The sequence below is a fragment of the Heterodontus francisci genome, chromosome 14 (genome assembly GCF_036365525.1).
Source record: "Heterodontus francisci isolate sHetFra1 chromosome 14, sHetFra1.hap1, whole genome shotgun sequence".
Lineage (NCBI taxonomy): Eukaryota > Metazoa > Chordata > Chondrichthyes > Heterodontiformes > Heterodontidae > Heterodontus > Heterodontus francisci.
The window spans coordinates 47,401,140-47,418,632 of record NC_090384.1 but is presented as its reverse complement, the minus strand read 5'-3'; the positions used below and the strand labels follow the sequence as shown (position 1 = coordinate 47,418,632).

General features: G+C 44.3%; 1 protein-coding gene and 1 long non-coding RNA gene across 6 annotated transcripts in view; one reads left to right on the top strand and one right to left on the bottom strand.

The window, feature by feature from the left end:
- The window catches only part of LOC137377023 (uncharacterized), a 50,505-nt gene extending 36,980 nt beyond the window's left edge, over positions 1-13,525 (top strand). Inside the window, exons 2-3 of the long non-coding RNA XR_010976342.1 lie at positions 4,061-4,108; positions 13,207-13,525. This is a non-coding gene — a long non-coding RNA (uncharacterized lncRNA). The remainder of the gene's footprint in view (positions 1-4,060; positions 4,109-13,206) is intronic.
- The window catches only part of myrf (myelin regulatory factor), a 368,359-nt gene that overhangs the window by 43,491 nt on the left and 307,375 nt on the right, over positions 1-17,493 (bottom strand). For all 5 annotated transcript variants that reach the window (XM_068046165.1, XM_068046166.1, XM_068046167.1 and 2 more), the window contains 6 exons: positions 13,329-13,438; positions 12,516-12,676; positions 10,480-10,552; positions 9,115-9,203; positions 7,435-7,500; positions 4,566-4,660 (listed from right to left, as the gene is read on the bottom strand). In XM_068046165.1, the coding sequence (XP_067902266.1) occupies positions 4,566-4,660; positions 7,435-7,500; positions 9,115-9,203; positions 10,480-10,552; positions 12,516-12,676; positions 13,329-13,438 (594 nt within the window). The remainder of the gene's footprint in view (positions 1-4,565; positions 4,661-7,434; positions 7,501-9,114; positions 9,204-10,479; positions 10,553-12,515; positions 12,677-13,328; positions 13,439-17,493) is intronic.

The following is a 17,493-nucleotide window of genomic DNA, read 5'->3' as shown; positions in this document are numbered from 1 at the left end:
TACAGGGCATGCTAGAGTTGTAGAGAAGGATAGGGCGAAATCTGTTGAAGATGCCAGAGATCATGAGCAGCCATGAGCAGATGATGGAGGAGTCCATCCATGCCATGACTGCTGCCATACCTCAGACCTATCAGCACATGGCTTCCTCCATCGAGAGGTTGGCAACCCTCACGGAGAGCTAGATCCCACAGATCCACATGGACCTACATACCATCACCTTGGCCATGAGCTCAACAAAGCAGTGGCAGGGCGAGAGAAGGAACAGGAGCTCAAGAGATCCTTCAAAGGGAGAAGAGGATGACAGCCACATCTGGGGGTTCCCCTCAGGATGCTCTGATTGTGGCACACAGCTCCTCAGCCTCTCCGCCTGTGAGCCCAGCTCCAGCAACTATGATGCCTGAGGAGAGTCCTACACCAGTCCAGGACACCCCCAGGCAGCCAGGGCCCTCCAGGTCTCAGGCAGCCAGAGGACACCTGCTGAAGTCATAACAGGGCAAGGGGCGGCCTGATCAGCAGCCTGTCTCTAGGCTCGCTGCTGCTGCTGGGATCATACCACAGATTAGAAAGAGCACATTGCAACACTTTGGGTTTCACGGGTGTAGAATATACCTTTTGAGTAAAATAATTAAAAAGATCCTTTGTTCCCTATGTGCCATTATGCCTTAATTGTGAGATGTAGACCTCATCCTTCCCCCTTCGGACTATGCCAAGTGACCACAGCCCTCATTAATATGCCAATGTAATGAGAGCCGTTGTTAACATATGCTCTCCCATGGGCACTAGTGCACATTGCATCCACTCGCAAGACAGGGACCATAAAAGGAAAGGATAAATTTATTTATTTATTTAAAAACGATTTTTTTGTGAGGTTGTCTCTAGCTGCCTTCACGCGTAGCTGTACCTGTCTGGCCTCCTGCCTTGCTACCTGAGGATGTGCCAATTCTGTCAACCTGGTCACTCAGATCCCAACCTGAATGATGGCCCAACCTCTGTTCCAGCTGTCTGATCACAAAGCAGTTTGCCTACCCCATACTGAACCCCTACCCCCACTCCCCCAAACGCACATTTTGGCCCTTTGCAGAATCTCCATTACCCTGAACCCCTTTGCAGATCCCCCGCTACTCTGGACCCATTGGTGGAGCCCCTGCTATTCCAGACCCCTTTGCAAAGCCCCCATTACCCCGGCCACCTTTGCAGAGCCCCCGCTACCTTGATCTCCTTCACAGAGATCCCGCTACTTCGGAACCCTTTGCAAAGCCCTGCTACCCTAGACTCCTTTGTACAGCCTCTGTAACTCCGGACCCCTTTGCAGACCCTGCAGCAACGCTCTCCCATAGTGGCCTCCAAACTGCCCTCTTCGTTATGCAGCAGTGGTCAAGGCTGACTACCCATCGCGTCATTGTGCCCTCTCGCCATCTCGCCATTGTGCCGCCACATTTCACTGATTGTGAAACTGGAAGCACGTCAGTGCCACCTGCTGTTCACAGCATTGGTCATCGATCATTAAATCGCTTATTATTATATTTAAATACATTTAAATCAGCATCTCAGCAACTTAAAATAGGTTCCCATCGTGTTACAGCGGGAGTACCACCATTGTGCTTTCCCGCTACTGACAAAATCCAGGATTGACAGCATGACACCGGATTTCCAGGTGGACGGTTGCATTGCAATTCTCCGACCCTCACCCCACCCCCCCCCCCCACCCCATATCCCGCACCACCATTCCCGCCCTCGACGGCTGCACAAAATTGAGCCCAGAGACAGCACAGAATGCTGTTGTGGGAAATGGAGGAAACTGACAGTAGGGGGTGCTGTTTTCACACATGTTTCAGACTAATTGTTGGGATGGTTCAAGGAGCTGAATCCCAGAATCTCTTCTCTCTCTCTCTATCTCTCCCATTTCACTCTATCTTTCCTTTTGAGTGTGGGTTCTGGTTTGTGTGGGGAAGAGACCTGCTGAAAGCTTCAAACCATACATCTGGTAATGGGCGTGGGGACCTGCAGGCCTTGGCAAATTCCTTCTCCTTGCCACTTTAGTTTTCCCTTACTCCTTCAACAGGGCTAAGGTTGTTTCATGGACTGTTTCAGCCCAAGTGAGTGGCCATGACAGAATTTTACAGTAAGGACTAAAAACAGTACTCGAGATCTTCCTGAAGTTGAGCTGCAGGAAGCTGTTTATTGACTGATATCAGGACATACAGCCTGACAGAAATGATCAGTTCTGTTGAGGAAAGTCGTGGGGATGTCGAGCTGGATGTCACCATCATGTATGTGGAAGCTGATTCAGTGCCTGTGGATAATGTCACAGTCACAAAGCATATTATTCACATTGGCCAGGCCAATCTTGAGGACAGATGCCAGACTAAAGTGATTCAAATAAGAGGTTTTGGGAGAGATGAGTACCTTTGCATTTATATCCCTTTCTCCTTCGTCTTTCTAGTAGGCCCTGCCCTCCCCTGACCCTTTTGGTCCTGTCGCTTTGCATATCCCTTCCCCTTTGAACTTCCTGCTGATCCCAAGTATCCTCTTTATCCCCTTGCTCTGCTTTTGCACCTGCCCCCTACTCATCCCCTATTTTCTCACCTCGAGGGTAGACAGTGAGAGGCCAGAGGCCCAGTTAACCTTAGGTCTCTATTTCTTGCTCTTCTATCCAGCATTCCTCTTCTCCATTCCTCTTTTCTGTCCCTTTCCCTAACCACTTGTACCACTTCCAACCTACTCTCTGTGCTGCTCCTCAGCCCGGTATCTCCTTCCCTCCCTACCAAATTATCCTCTCCCTGATACAACCCCTAACTAACTCTGGCTATCCTCTCCTACCTTCCTTTCCTCCCATGCTGGCCCATCCTCCCACCCAATATGCCCATTCATTCAGCCAAACGAGCCTGAGCAAAGCCAGTTCCCCAACAGTAAGCTGAGAATTTATTTTAGAAATGCTTATAGCACTATAAATCAAACATAGTACCTTGAATGTTTTCAAACATTCTCTATACCTATACACCTCTAAGAAAGCAGTGAAGAGAGAAGGCTGAGACTGGGACTGAAGATGCGTGGGTCAAGATTTGATGGGAAAGCTCGGATGGGCAAGTGGGTGGATTAACCAGTGAGGGTGGGAGAAACAAAAAGGCCTGAGCCGGATATGAAGTGAGGATGGGCGGCAGCGACATGACAAGCTGACTTGAGACCTGAGCAGGGAGTTACAGAAGGAGAACTACAGTCTGAAGGCAGACATTCCCCACATAAATGTTTAATTAAATGCCATGAAATGGGACAAAATCTTTAAATAACATTGATGTCAATATAATTACTTTACAACAACAAAAAATTGTATGGAGATAGCGCCTCTAACATAATAAAACGTCCAAAGTGCTTCACAGGAGTGTTATAAAGTGAAATTTGACACCGAGCCACATATGGCAATATTAGGGCAGATGACCAAAAGCTTGGTCAAAGAGGTAGGCTTTAAGGAGTGTCTTAAAGGAGGAAGGTAGAGGTTTAGGGAGAGAATTCCAGAACTTAGGGCCTTGGCATGGCCACCAATGGGGGAGCGATTAAAATCGGAGACGCTCAAGAGACCAGAATTAGATGAGTGCAGATATCAGAGGGTTGTGGGGCTTGAGGAGATTACAGAGATAGGGAAAGGCAAGACTATAGAGGGAATTAAAAACAAGGAGGAGAATTTTAAAATCAAGACATTTCTTGACCAGGAGCCAATGTTGGTTAGTGAGTACAGGGGTGATGGGTGAATGGGATTTAGTGTGAGCAAGGACACAGGCAGCAGAGGTTTGAATGACCTCAAGTTTATGGACAGAATGTGGGAGGCTGGCCAGGAGTACATTTGAATAGTCAAGTCTAGAGGTAACAAAGACATGAATGAGGGTTTCAGCAGCAGATGAGCTGAGACAGAGGTGGAACTAGATGATGTTGTGGAGGTGGAAATAGGCTGTCTTAGTGATGGTGCGGATATGTGGACAGAAGCTCATTTTGGGGTCATTTATGACACCAAGTTTACGAACAATCGGTTTACGTTCTTTAGATTGTTTATAACAGTTTATAACAGTTTATATTGCAGATGGAGATGGTGATCTAGTATTGGGAGATTTACAAGGTATGTTTAATGGCAAACATATGAAGTGATTCTTAGTTTAAAATCATTTCTAGGTGTTAAACCCAGATGTAACTGTTTTCAGTTTAAACGTACTTTAAAGGCTCCTTCACCATGAGGTGTGCAAGATTACAGCACATAATCCTCCCTGTCACCTTGGTGTGATTGCCAGGTTTAGAATGGTGGAAGTGTAATAAACTGTGTCTGTGCACTATAACAAGACTTTTAAGATGTTATTGGCATCTATAGTCAATATACCGAACATAGGCTTACAGCAGGAAGCGTTGCCCACAGGCACAATTTTCCATCCGATAATTTTACCAATCAGGAGGTTGTCTGGACAATGTCCATGATATGGGTTCCTGCCTCTAGGAATGTGCATTCAGAACTTTGGCCCTATAGTGTCCCATTCCTCAGTCCCAATTTCAGCTTCACTTGGTGTCAGATGGGGTTAACCTACCTGGCTGCAGAGGTGCAATTGTGCCATGTGCACCTAGAGGCGTCAGCCAATGATTTTCCTTCGAGGTTGTGTCTGGGTTGGCATTTGCAAGTGGTCTGCATATCAAAATAAAATTATACAACATTTATCATAAGTATGGATGATTAAATAACCTGGTGAACCCATTTATAGTGGAAGCTCAATTACCATTATTGAAAGAATTCTCATGGATAATGGAAGCCCACTGGGAGACGAAGTTTCCAGTATTGTTTTCTTCAGTCACTTTCATTCCTCCTTTTGGTGAGGCAATACTGGAAGCCCATAACTCCAAATTACCAATCCCACTTCAAAGAATCCCAGAGGGTTGAGGCAGCATGTGGGGAAAGGTGAGATGGCACCTGGAGACAATTTGGTCATGTGTTTGGGATTAATTCTCTTCTGTGGAGGGGGAGCCTCTCTACAGATAGTTTTACTTTCTTGTTGACCATTTTAGGGAAGATTTTAAAGAAATCATCTCCACCCATTGGCTTAAGCATCATACACAGTGAACACTGATAACTGGACTAATACAATCAAACCCAGATCCAAACACTACACACTTGTGTTTATATACCACCTTAAAGTTAAAATGGAGTGACTGTTATGCAGAATAACACAACAGTCATTCTGCACACAGCAAGATGCTACATGATCCAAGGAGAAAATCACCAATAAATCAGTTTTGGTGATGTTTGTTACTGAGGACATGTCCTCAAGGACACCAGGAGAGCTTTCTGCTCTTCAGCTATTTTCATGGTATCTTCCAACATCCACCTAAATCCACAGGGCCTCGGTTTAACATTGCTTCCAAAAGACAGCACTGTGGACAATGCAGCACTCCCTTAGTACTGCACTTGAGTTTCAGTCTAGATTATGTGCTCAAATCCTGGAATCGAACCTGAATTAGCAGAGCTCTGACTCAGAGTCATCACATTTTTAAAAAATGTCACATCCACCAAGCTCAATCTAGAGCCCAGTTTATGCCAAATGAAGACATTTTTAGCAGATTCCTTTAGACTTGCTGAGTCTATAATCGTCAATAATGATAACTTTACAAAATTGAAACAGAGAAATAAAGCAGACCTGGAAAAGGAAAGACATAGTTGTAGATTCCAAGCACAGACATACCGAGGATGAACATAGGAGCAGGAGTAGGTCATTCAGTCCCTCAAACCTGTTCTATCAGTCAATGAAATCATGGCTGATCTGTATCCTAACTCCATTACCTGCCTTTTCTCCATATCCTTTAGTATCCATGTCTACAGATATTTTCAATCTCTGATTCAACATTATTAATTGAGCTACCATCTACTGCTTTTTATAGGAGAGTTCCACATTTCTACCACCCTTTACATGAAGAAGTGTTTCCTAACTTCTCTCCTGAATGGCATAGTTCTGATTTTAAGGTTATGTCCCTATCGGTGGAAAACATTTATCTCTATCTATCCTATAAATTCCTTTCAAAATCCTAAATATCTCAATCAAATTACCCCTTAAACTTTTGTATTCTAGGGAATACAAGCCTAGTTTATGTAGTCTTTCAGCATAATCTAATCCTTGGAGTCCTGGTAACATTCTTGGGAATCTGCGCTGCATTCCTTCCAAGGCCAATATGTCCTTTCTAAGGTGCGGTGTCCAGAACTGTACACAGTACTCCAGATGTGGTCTAACCAGGGCTTTATATAGCCATAGCAAAACTTCCTCCCCTTTTTATTCTAGCTTTCTCAATACAAAGGCTAACATTCCATTAGCCTTTACGTTCATTTTTTTGTACCTGACCACTACATAATTACTGACTAGTGACTAAATTCCCCTCAGAGTCACTGATGTCCCTGCTCTCTGTATAGGAGATAATGTAGACTGTAGTCATGTTGACCACATTGCAAAGATAAGGCAGTGAGGGGCATAGATAGGTGTACATGAATATAGGAGAAGGAGGGGGGAGAGAGAAAGAGAGAGAGAGAGAGAGGGACAGAGAGAGAGAGAGAGAGAGAGAGAGGGACAGAGAGAGAGAGAGAGAGAGAGAGAGAGGGAGAGAGAGGGAGAGACAGGGAGAGATTAATGCATAATTAAAATAACTTTCAATGTAGAGTTCCAGAGCAGTGTTTTTGCTTAAACTCTAGTTAGAGACATGGAGTTATGGACAAGTCAAGTACCAGAGTCAAGTGGACATAACAAGACAAAACTGGTAGTGGACAGCATCATTATAATGCTTTCTGGATGTCAGTTTCATTCTTTTAAGATTCTAGTCTTTTCACCCTAGGTTTGCACCAGCTTCCTTCAAAGGGTCACACAATTATTTTGAACCTAATTTGGTTATAGTGAGGGCTTTACTTTAACTAATGTTTGCATTAGTATACATGAGAGAGCTGGATCTAAGAGATGATCAAAGTGAACCCATGTTTGAAACTAGTAGGGTGAAAATGACAACATCATCAATTGCCCCATTTTAATACCAAGGTTAAAGACCTTGAGTTAATCAAGACCAAGTTGATTTCCATAAACACATCATGAATCTATAAAGGGAACAACCATAAAATAAAAGCAAAATACTGTGGATGCTGGAAATCTGAAATAAAAACAAGAAATGCTGGAACCACTCAGCAGGTCTGGCAGCATCTGTGAAAAGAGAAGCAGAGTTAACTTTTCGGGTCAGTGACCCTTCTCCTTCCGAAGAAGGGTCACTGACCCGAAACGTTAACTCTGCTTCTCTTTTCACAGATGCTGCCAGACCTGCTGAAGGGAACAACCATCTTGGTCTCTCTAGAAGTTCCTGTTCATGTATTTCCTAACTGAAGAGTATAAAAACTTAGCATACTGTAGTGGAGACTCAAACGTCCTATCCACCTACCCATTGGCATCTGTCCCATCATCATTGCGCAAGTTCAGCACGTAAAGGGTGGACATAGATATTACGCTGATGAGGAAAAAGACACCAGTTTAGTTCAATTTAGGGAAAACATATTCTGGGTTAAAGTTCATTACTCCTGCCACTGGAGGTCTCTAGCATACTTCAACATCACTCAACAGGCCAGTATTTACAGCTTTCCGAAAATGAGAATGCAAATGGTTTTATTTTGGAGGCAGTATTTTTTTCTCGATAGATGAACAGGACAAGCTGAAGGTCTGTCCTGTTGGAGTGAGTGTTACAGTGAGTTAAATACTATGATTTCCCTTCTGGAACCGAGCTTCAGGTTGAGCCCAGACTGATGGAATGAAAATGTGGGACGCTGTGGGTATGTTCGCTGATGATTGCATAGTGTTGAGTTCCATTTGCAACTCCTCAGATAATGAAGCAGTCCGTGCTCACATCTAGCAAGACCTCGACAACATTCATGATAAATGGCAAATAACATTCGTGCCACACAAGTGCTAGGCAGTAACCATCTCCAACGAGAGAGAATCTAACCACCTCCCCTTGACATTCAACAACATTATCATTGCTAAATCCTACACCATCACCATTCTGGGGGTCATAATTGACCAGAAACTGAACTGGAGCAGCCACATAAATACTGTGACTACAAGAGCAAATCGGGGGCTGGGAATTCTGCACACTCACCTCCTGTCTCCCCAAAGCCTGTCCACCATCGACAAGGCACAAGTCAGGAGTGTGATAGAATACTCTCCACTCGCCACTAGCAAGGACAAATCAGCTTGCTTGATTCACCACCTTCAACATTCATTCCCTCTTCCACTGGTGCACAGTGGCAGCAGTGTGCACCATCTACAAGATGTACTGCAGCGACTTGCCAAGACTCCTTCGACAGCACCTTCCAAACCTGTGACCTCTACTGCCTAGAAGAACGAGGGTAACAGGTGCATGGGAACACCACCATCGCCAAGTTCCCCTCCAAGTCACACATTATGCTCCTGAGTTGGAAACATATCACTGCTCATTCACTGTCACTAGGTCAAATTCCTTGAACTCTCTCCCTAACATCACTGTGGGTGTACTTACACCACATGGACTGCAATGGTTCAACAATGCAGCTCATCAACACCTTCTCAAGGGCACTTAGGGATGGACATTAAATACTGGCCTTGTCAGTGACGCCCGCATCCCATGAACGAATAAATTAAAAATATCAGGACTGCGATGTGGTACCCTGTGCGATATTGGGACAGCAATGTAGGTTCCCGTGGGATATTGGGGCTAGGATGTGGGATCTTACGGGTTATCAGGGCTGGGATGTAGGACACTGCAGGATATCAGGATTGGAATATGGGGCCCTACAGGATATCAGGGGTAATGCTTAGTTGGGGAAGGGTGTGTGGTCTTTGGTTTGTGAAGTATAGAAGATCTCACTATGCTCTATGTAATAACTGTGACTGTTGCACAGGATTTGAACATGGTCTTATAGTGAGTCATAATTGGACAGCGTTGGAAATAAACACATTCTCGGTACTTCACAAGGCTGTTCTTGGAACTGGAATGCTGCAGGATATGTTACCAAGGCATTCATCAGCCTTATACTTAAACCAGAGCATTGCAAGTGCCAGGCTAAATGCGCAAAGACTTAATCCTTACCTGAACGCCATGATTATAACAAGAGCTATGATGGTGCCTTGGAGGAACCTCTGGCTGAGGCAACCCTGTTCTGTTGTGTTAGAATGAGCCTGGGGATGAAGACACACAAGGGTTACCCTTGGGAGATTGCCTATGTTATAGGATGCATTTAATTTATAATTGCAGACAACTTGAAAAGTCATGGAGCCAGTGCCAAATAAGACTGTGTGGCACTAACATGAGAAATTTCAGCACCTGGAAACTTTATTCTAATTTCCTTTCTCCTCTATCTTGAAAGCATTGATTCTGCTGTAGTATGGCTTTCATTGGCACCAGACAGTGCTTCACCCAAATCACCATGGTTCATGTGCACGCCTGGATATTGAGCATTAGCAGACTACTTAGATCTGAATACAGTAAATACGTGCTCATCTGATGCCCACACATGTATTTTCGAGCTGGGAGGTCATAAGATATTAAATCCTGGCTCAATTTTGTCTCCTTTACCCAGAGCCAGGGTCCCGAGGACAATATTTATCACACAAACTCTTACGGTCATCTATTGCAACAGAGACTAGAAATCAAAAAGCCGGGACACTCTGCCCTGTATAGACACACTAGGCAGTGCATTTACACACTGAACCAGCAGGAGGCATCCTACCTGGAACCTTTAAATGAAAAAAGAAGTCAATCACTATAAAGGAGCTGGTAGTCAATACAGGCTAAAGACTCAAACTTCTCTTCATCGGACACAATACTTTCTGGGTCTGCATATTTTGAGTTTATTTTGCATTTGTGAAATTACTCATTTAACCTCACAACAGATGTTCAATGAGAAATACTTTGTGGATTAGATAGAACGAAACAGAAATAGATCAAGATATATTTCTTCTATAGCGATAGAGGCATAGAAAAATGGAAAGAGACAGAGCCACAGATTAACAAGTGCAAGTGAAACAGGGCATGCTTTTTAAAAATTCATCAAGATGTGGTAAGGCTGGCATTTATTGCTCATTTCTAGTTGGCCTGCTTGATGCAACTAAGTGGCTTCTTAGACCACTTCAGGGGGCTGTTAAGCATCAACTACACTGGCTTGTGACTGAGTGACATATAAGGACAGACCAGTTAGGCACAGCAGGTTTTCTTCCCTATAGGACATTAATGAACCGATTAGGCTTTTAACGACAATCTGACAGCTTTCACTGATATCAGTTTTTAATTTCCAGATTTTTAAACTGAATTCAAATTCTTAAACTGCCATGGTGGGATTTGAATTGACATAAAATACAGATATAGTGAAGTACTAAAATATAGAAAGATTGAGGGAGAGATGAAGTCCGACAGACTGATAACATTTAAATCCTTACCGTTCTTATGGATACATACCTTATTGCCAACCTTTGGGTGCCTTTTCTTATGTGGCCCACTTCCTGCCCGACTAAAATGACTGCCAGTTTGGCTGTAAATAAACAGAAGTATTTCCTAAGTGCACAACTCACGGAGGTGTAATCTTTTGTAATGAATACAGTGGGGCCGATAATCTAATAACTGGTGCCCATTGTACTGAAGTGCATCAGGGCTGGCTCACCATGTAATGGCGTAAGCAGACCTGAGGACTACTCTGTACCCAATGTACCTTGCATATTTCAATCAGCCAGACAGAGCAGACAGCACTGGGAACGTGCACCACATCAGTGAATTGGGTTCATTTAGATCACAAACCCTATTCAAATTAGGGCTGCTCCCCATCATTGGCACAAGGGGAAACCTAATTTAAGTAATTTTCTCGCATGGCCTTGACCAGATAGGGCCATTCAGCCTATTTCCATTTCACCTGTCAGGTGTCAAAAGGTTCCTCTGGCACTGTGTTCCCCACTCCGTGCCAATTGTGCTTTTATCTGTAGGCACCAGCTGCCATTTATGTGCTGCTGGTGTCACAGATCCAGTCTTCAGTGCCCTTGGTTCACTGCCAGCATGTAATGGGGTGAGATCATTTCATTCAAGCGCAGGCGCGCACATGGCACCTTGTCCTATTGTATAGCCAGGATTGTATTATTGGCCCCAGTAACAACAAAAATGAAAAGGATACTCTACACAGGATAGGATCATACTTGAGTACAAACATATGTCGATTGTTACTGCACAAACACTGAATGTGCTCATAACAAATTCCCCTCGAGATTATTTTAATAGAAGCATGTAAATGCTCCTGTTAAAATAATGGATGGAGAAATTTGATACAAGTGTGTTAAGCATTCATATAACATTGCCGACAGTAATTTTTACCCTTGTGTAGCTCCCTCACGTGAGGCAGGCTGTAGAGCACAAAATCTACACAGATGCTGCCCCACAGCTACAGCATTATACACCAACATTTTTATCACATGACCCTAAAGCAGTGTCACTTTTAGCTTCCCCAGTAGGCAATGATAGATTCTGTGCAGTGTCACTGGTCTCTCAAATAGATATTCTGTCCTCCTTTGATTGGCACCCCTCTCTGGGGGGAGGGGTGAAGGGGGCAGGCCTCTTCCTGCAATGGAAATATGGCCCTAACCACACCCGATCTTCCAGCCTTGGAGCCATTAGCACTTTAGCCAACCTGGGGCAGACTTTGCTGCAGCAGGTCTCCGATGTCTGTGTACTACCTAAAAATATATACCTTTTAAAAATAGATTCTGGGGTCTGCTGTTTCAGCCTGTGGAAACCCACAGAAGCAGCTAGCAAAAAACAACTGGGTCCCACAAGCTTCATGTGCCCCGCATTCAAATCGCAAGAAGTCTGTCAGAGAACACATTTTCCGTGATTTGCATTGATAATTGTAATATATGAGCAGCTGTCATTGGGCCCAGAGAGAGTGAAATGAGAGTGTGGGTGGCAGTTGGTGCCAGAACATGTTCTCAAGCAATTTACAGGCTCACCTGCTTCAGACTCATTGAAAAAAATCAATGATCGAAGGCAGTAAAGCTAGACTATTAAGTCACAAAAGGACAATCCAGTACCCTGAAGTGATTGCCAGACTCCTTTTTAATCTCTCTCCGTCTCTATTTTTGCCTCCACCTCTTCTGATAATCACATCCCTGGAGATCTTCTCTTCCATTACCCCTTTAGTTCCTACTCTAAAACTGTAGAAGACCTTCAGTCTTCTCTTCCAGTCTGTCAGCTTTTGAAACCCAAGCTTTATGCCAGCTGATCACTGCTTCCTGATCTTCTCACCTAGTCTCCTCAAACTTGGTTGTGTCCTGGTGACTGTAGCCAACACTTACCCTCACTCTGATGACCCAGGTAAACAGGCAGTATATTATGATCGAGAAAAACAGAAACATGAATAATATTCTATGCTCAGGTCAGCAGGTTTAGCATTCCCCCCCCCCCCCACCCCCCTCCATGCCCATCCTCCCAATGTTCCGGCTGCATTTCAGTACCTGAGTGTGCCCCCACTGACTGTGGATTTCATGCTGTCCAGCCGCTTCAGTCTGGCCAGTTTCCGGCTCCATGTCTCTAGCTCGTTGATTCGTGTCTCAAGGTTGTCAGTCAACTTGCAAAGTTCCTTGACAGCCCCCACATTCTCCATGAAAATCCGCTCCTATATGGAAGAGGGAGGATGATGAGAAGAACTTAAACTCATCAAGCATCACACTGTAACAAATATAATTGTATTGCATAGTTAAACACAAGAAAATAAGGATCAAATTTGCTCTTTCCAACATATTATCACAGATTCTGCCTCCTTCTATATTATCTCCTGAGGAACTATTCTGTAAAAAAATCTTCCCAAAAGGTAAGTTCAGTAACCTCATGACCTTTATGATTTAGCCCGACCCAAATTGCCGTGTTTTAGAACCATAGACAAATTACGGCACAGAAAGAGGCCATTCAGCCCATCGTGTCTGTGCCAGCCGAAAAAACTAGTTGACCAATCTAATCCGATCTTCCAGCATCTGGTTTGCAGATGAGATTTCCAGAGTGTTGTACATTCCATAGAATGTCAGTACTTATAACTGCATTTTTACATTAATGTAAATACTAGAACTAATAACTGTTTTCCTGTTGTTCATAGACAAAAATAAATTTAAGATTTTCTTCCTTTTTGTAACTGAGTCTCTGTCTTTTCAGCACTTCTCCATGCCTTTAATTGGCTGAAAAGTTTGCCAGTATTGCAAATGGTGACTGCTGGGGCCGGGAGCAATACAGGATTTTTGGCTATTTGCAGTCCAGCCAGCAGAGGGCGACTCTACCTTATTCACCACCAGGAAGTTCTCAATGGTCTCTCCGTTGGCACACACCACATCTCCCGACTCCTTCACTGCCTCAGGCAGAATTTCCTTCACCTCTTGTGCGATAACACCTAATGGGAAATTGCATCATGTATCAACATCACAAACATTAGGATATTAAAAAAAACACCGTGATAGAATTATCAGCATTTTTATCTCCCTTGTCTGCAGCTGTGTTGAAGAAATGGGTGACAATGGGAATTGGGTTGATATTTTCTAGACAGTTAAAACTCCATTTAAGGGCTTGCCCAATGATGGTCCTGTCACATTCAGGACTAGTGTGTTCCATCACATCATCTACACCCACCACCACCCCTCCCCAACCCTCCAAATTCTTTCCTTTTCGCTTCTGAAGGTACTGATCTTTGCTTGGTTATGGTTCCAATAAAGTTCACACTCACAATATTCCCATGGAGTGATCAGCAGCAGAAACCTTGGCTAATTTTCCCTCTGCGGCACTGATGCAAATAGGACTTCAGTTGAAATCAGCGAACTCAGTACAGAGTGAGGGTTGAACCTATAACAACCCCAGTTTGTAAAGCTCAGTACTTACTGAACCAACTGAAGAGCCTCCTCAAGGCTTCCCCACCATTTTCTGGCCTGGGTGACCTGCTCCCTACTATCAGTCAGCTGTTAGTGAGTAAGAAGGAAGACCTGGGGTCACTTACCTGCCCACTTGGACACGTCAGGCCAGGGATCACAGCTTCATGAGGAGCTGCAGCGGCAGTGGGAAGGAACGAGACTGAGTGGGACCGGCACAGTTTAAAAGTGCAGCGGCAGCGGGAAGGAGCGAGACTGAGTGGGACCAGCACAGGGAGTGGAGAGCAGTCGGACCTGTGTGAGAGCTGTCCAGGCGTACGGAGTTTTGAAAAAAAAAGTCTACAGTGACATCACTAGAAAGCTGGAAGGTGATTGGCAGGTGAATAACTGCTGTGAAGGAATAGCTCTAAATAGCTGGCATAGTAACTAAGGTAAGAAAGGTCCACAGTTTATTTTCATATATAGTAAGTAGTGTTTTTTAGGGAGTTCTGTAGTAATGAGGATCAGGGAAGAAGGGCCCTCGAGTAATTGATATTATTTGATATTAAGCATCTTCCAAAAGGCTTAATTTAAAGAGTTAAGTCATGGCAGGAGAGCTCAAAGCCGTGGTGTGCTCCTCGTGCTCTATGTGGGAAACCGGGAACAATTCCAGTGCCCGGGACCAGCATGTGCGCAGGAAGTGTCTCCAGCTGCAGCTCCTGGAAGCCCGGGTTTCGGAGCTGGAGCTGCGGCTGGGAACAAGGTGGAGCATCCGCGAGGTGGAGAGTATTGTGGATAGCACGAATAGAGAGGTGGTCACACCGCAGGCTCAGACTCCACAGGCAGGAAAGGAATGGGTGACCACCAGGCAGAGCAAGAGGACTAGGCAGGCAGTGCAGGAATCTCCTGTGGCTATTCCCTTGCAAAACAGATATACTGCTTTGGATACTGTTGGGGGAATGGCCTCTCAGGGGAAAGCAGCAACAGCCCAATTCGTTGCACCACGGTTGGCTCTGCTGCACAGGGGAGGAATAAAAAGTGTGGGAATGCAATAGTTACAGGGGATTCAATTGTAAGGGGAATAGATAGGTGTTTCTGTGGCTGCAAAAGAGACTCCAGGATGGTATGTTGCCTCCCTGGTGCTCGGGTCAAGGATGTCTCAGAGCGGTTACAGGACATTCTGAAGGAGGAGGGTGAACAGCCAGTGGCCATGGTACACATTGGTACAAATGACATAGGTTTAAAAAAAGGATGAGGTCCTAAAAGCAGAATATAGGGAGCTAGGAAGTAAGCTGAAAAGTAGGACCTCAAAAGGTAGTGATCTCAGGATTACTACCAGTGCCACATGCTAGTCAGAGTAGAAATAGCAGGATATATCGGATGAATACGTGGCTGAAGAGATGGTGTGAGGGGAGGGTTTTAGATTTCTGGGACATTGGGACCGGTTCTGGGAGAGGTGGGACCAGTACAAACTGAACGGGTTACACCTGGGCAGGACTAGAACTGATGTCCCGGGGGAGTATTTGCTAGAGTGGTTGGGGAGGGTTAAACTAAAATGGCAAGGGGATGGGAACCTTTGCAAGGAGTCAGAGGAGGGGGGATCAAAGACAAGAACAAAAGACAGTAAGGGGAATAGGAAAAGTGATAGGCAGAGAAATCAAGGGCCAGAATCAAACAGGGCCACAGTGAAAAATAGTGGGCAGGGGCCAAGTAATGTTAAAAAGACAAGCTTTAAGGCTTTGTGCCTTAATGCACAGAGCATTCGCAATAAAGTGGATGAATTAATCGTGCAAATAGATGTAAATGAGTATGATATATTCGGGATTACGGAGACATGGCTGCAGGGTGACCAGGGATGGGAAATGAACATCCAGGGGTATTCAGTATTTAGGAAGGACAGACAAAAAGTAAAAGGCGGTGGAGATGCATTGCTGGTTAAAGAGGAAATGAACGTAATAGTGAGAAAAGATATTAGCTCTGACAATCTGTATGGGTAGAGCTGAGAAAAACTAAGGGGCAAAAAACGTTAGTGGGGGTTGTATATAGACCCCCAAACTTTAATGGTGATGTTGGGAATGGCATTAAACAGGAAATTAGAGATGCATGCGATAAAGGAACACCTGTAATTATGGGTGACTTTAATCTGCATATAGATTAGGCAAATCAAATTAGTCATAATACCGTAGAGGAGGAATTCATGGAGTGTATACGGGATGGCTTTCTGGACCAATATATTGAGGAACCAACTAGCGAACAGGCCATCCTAGACTGGGTATTGTGTAATGAGAGAGGAATAATTGATAATCTAGTTGTGGGAGACCCCTTGGGGATGAGTGACCATAATATGATAGAACTCTTCATCAAGGTGGAGAGTAACGTAGTTGATTCTGAGACCAGGGTCCTGAATCTTAATAAAGGAAACTACGAAGGTATGAGGCGCGAGTTGGCTATGATGGATTGGGAAACATTACTTAAAGGGATGACGGTGGATAGGCAACGAAAAACATTCAAAGAGCACATGGATGACTGCAACAATTGTTTATTCCTGTCTGGCGCAAAAGCAAAATGGAAAAGGTAGCCAAACCATGGCTTACAAGGGAAATTAGAGAGAGCATTAGATCCAAGGAAGAGGCATACAAATTTTCCAGAAAAAACAACAGACCTGAGGATTGGGAGCAGTTTAGAATTCAGCAAAGGAGGACCAAGGGATTGATTAAGAAGGGGAAAATAGAGTATGAGAGTAAGCCTGTGGGGAACATAAAAACTGACTGTTAAAGTTTCTATAGGGATGTGAAGAGAAAAAGATTGGTGAAGACAAATGTATGTCCCTTACAGTCAGAACCAGGAGAATTTATTATGGGGAACAAAGAAATGGCTGACCAACTAAATGCACACTTTGGTTCTGTCTTCACAAAGGAGTACACAAATATCATACCCAAAATGTTGGGGAACACAGGGTTTAGTGAGAGGGAGGAACTGAAGGAAATCAGTATTAGTAGAGAAATGGTGTTGGCGAAATTGATGGGATTGAAGGCTGATAAATCCCCAGGGCCTGATGGTCTGCATCCCAGAGTACTTAAGGAAGTAGCCCTAGAAATAGTGGATGCATTGGTGGTCATCTTCCAAGATTCTATAGACTCTGGAACAGTTCCTGCAGATTGGAGGGTAGCTAATGTAACCCCACTATTTAAAAAAGGAGGTAGAGAGAAAACAGGGAATTATAGACCAGTCAGCCTGATGTCGGTAGTGGGGAAAATTCTAGAGTCTATTATCAAAGATTTTATAGCACAGCACTTGGAGAACAGTGGTAGAATTGGACAGAGTCAGCATGGATTTACAAAAGGGAAATCATGCTTGACAAATCTACTAGAATTCTTCAAGGATGTAACTAGTAGAGTTGATGAGCAACAGCCAGTGGATGTGGTTTATTTGGACTTTCAGAAGGCTTTTGACAAAGTCCCACATAAGAGATTAGCCTGTAAAATTAAAGCGCATGGGATTGGGGGTAGTGTATTGCGATGGATAGAAAATTGGTTGGCAGTTAGGAAACAAAGAGTAGGAATAAACAGGTCTTTTTCCGAATGGCAGGCAATGACTTGTGGGGTAC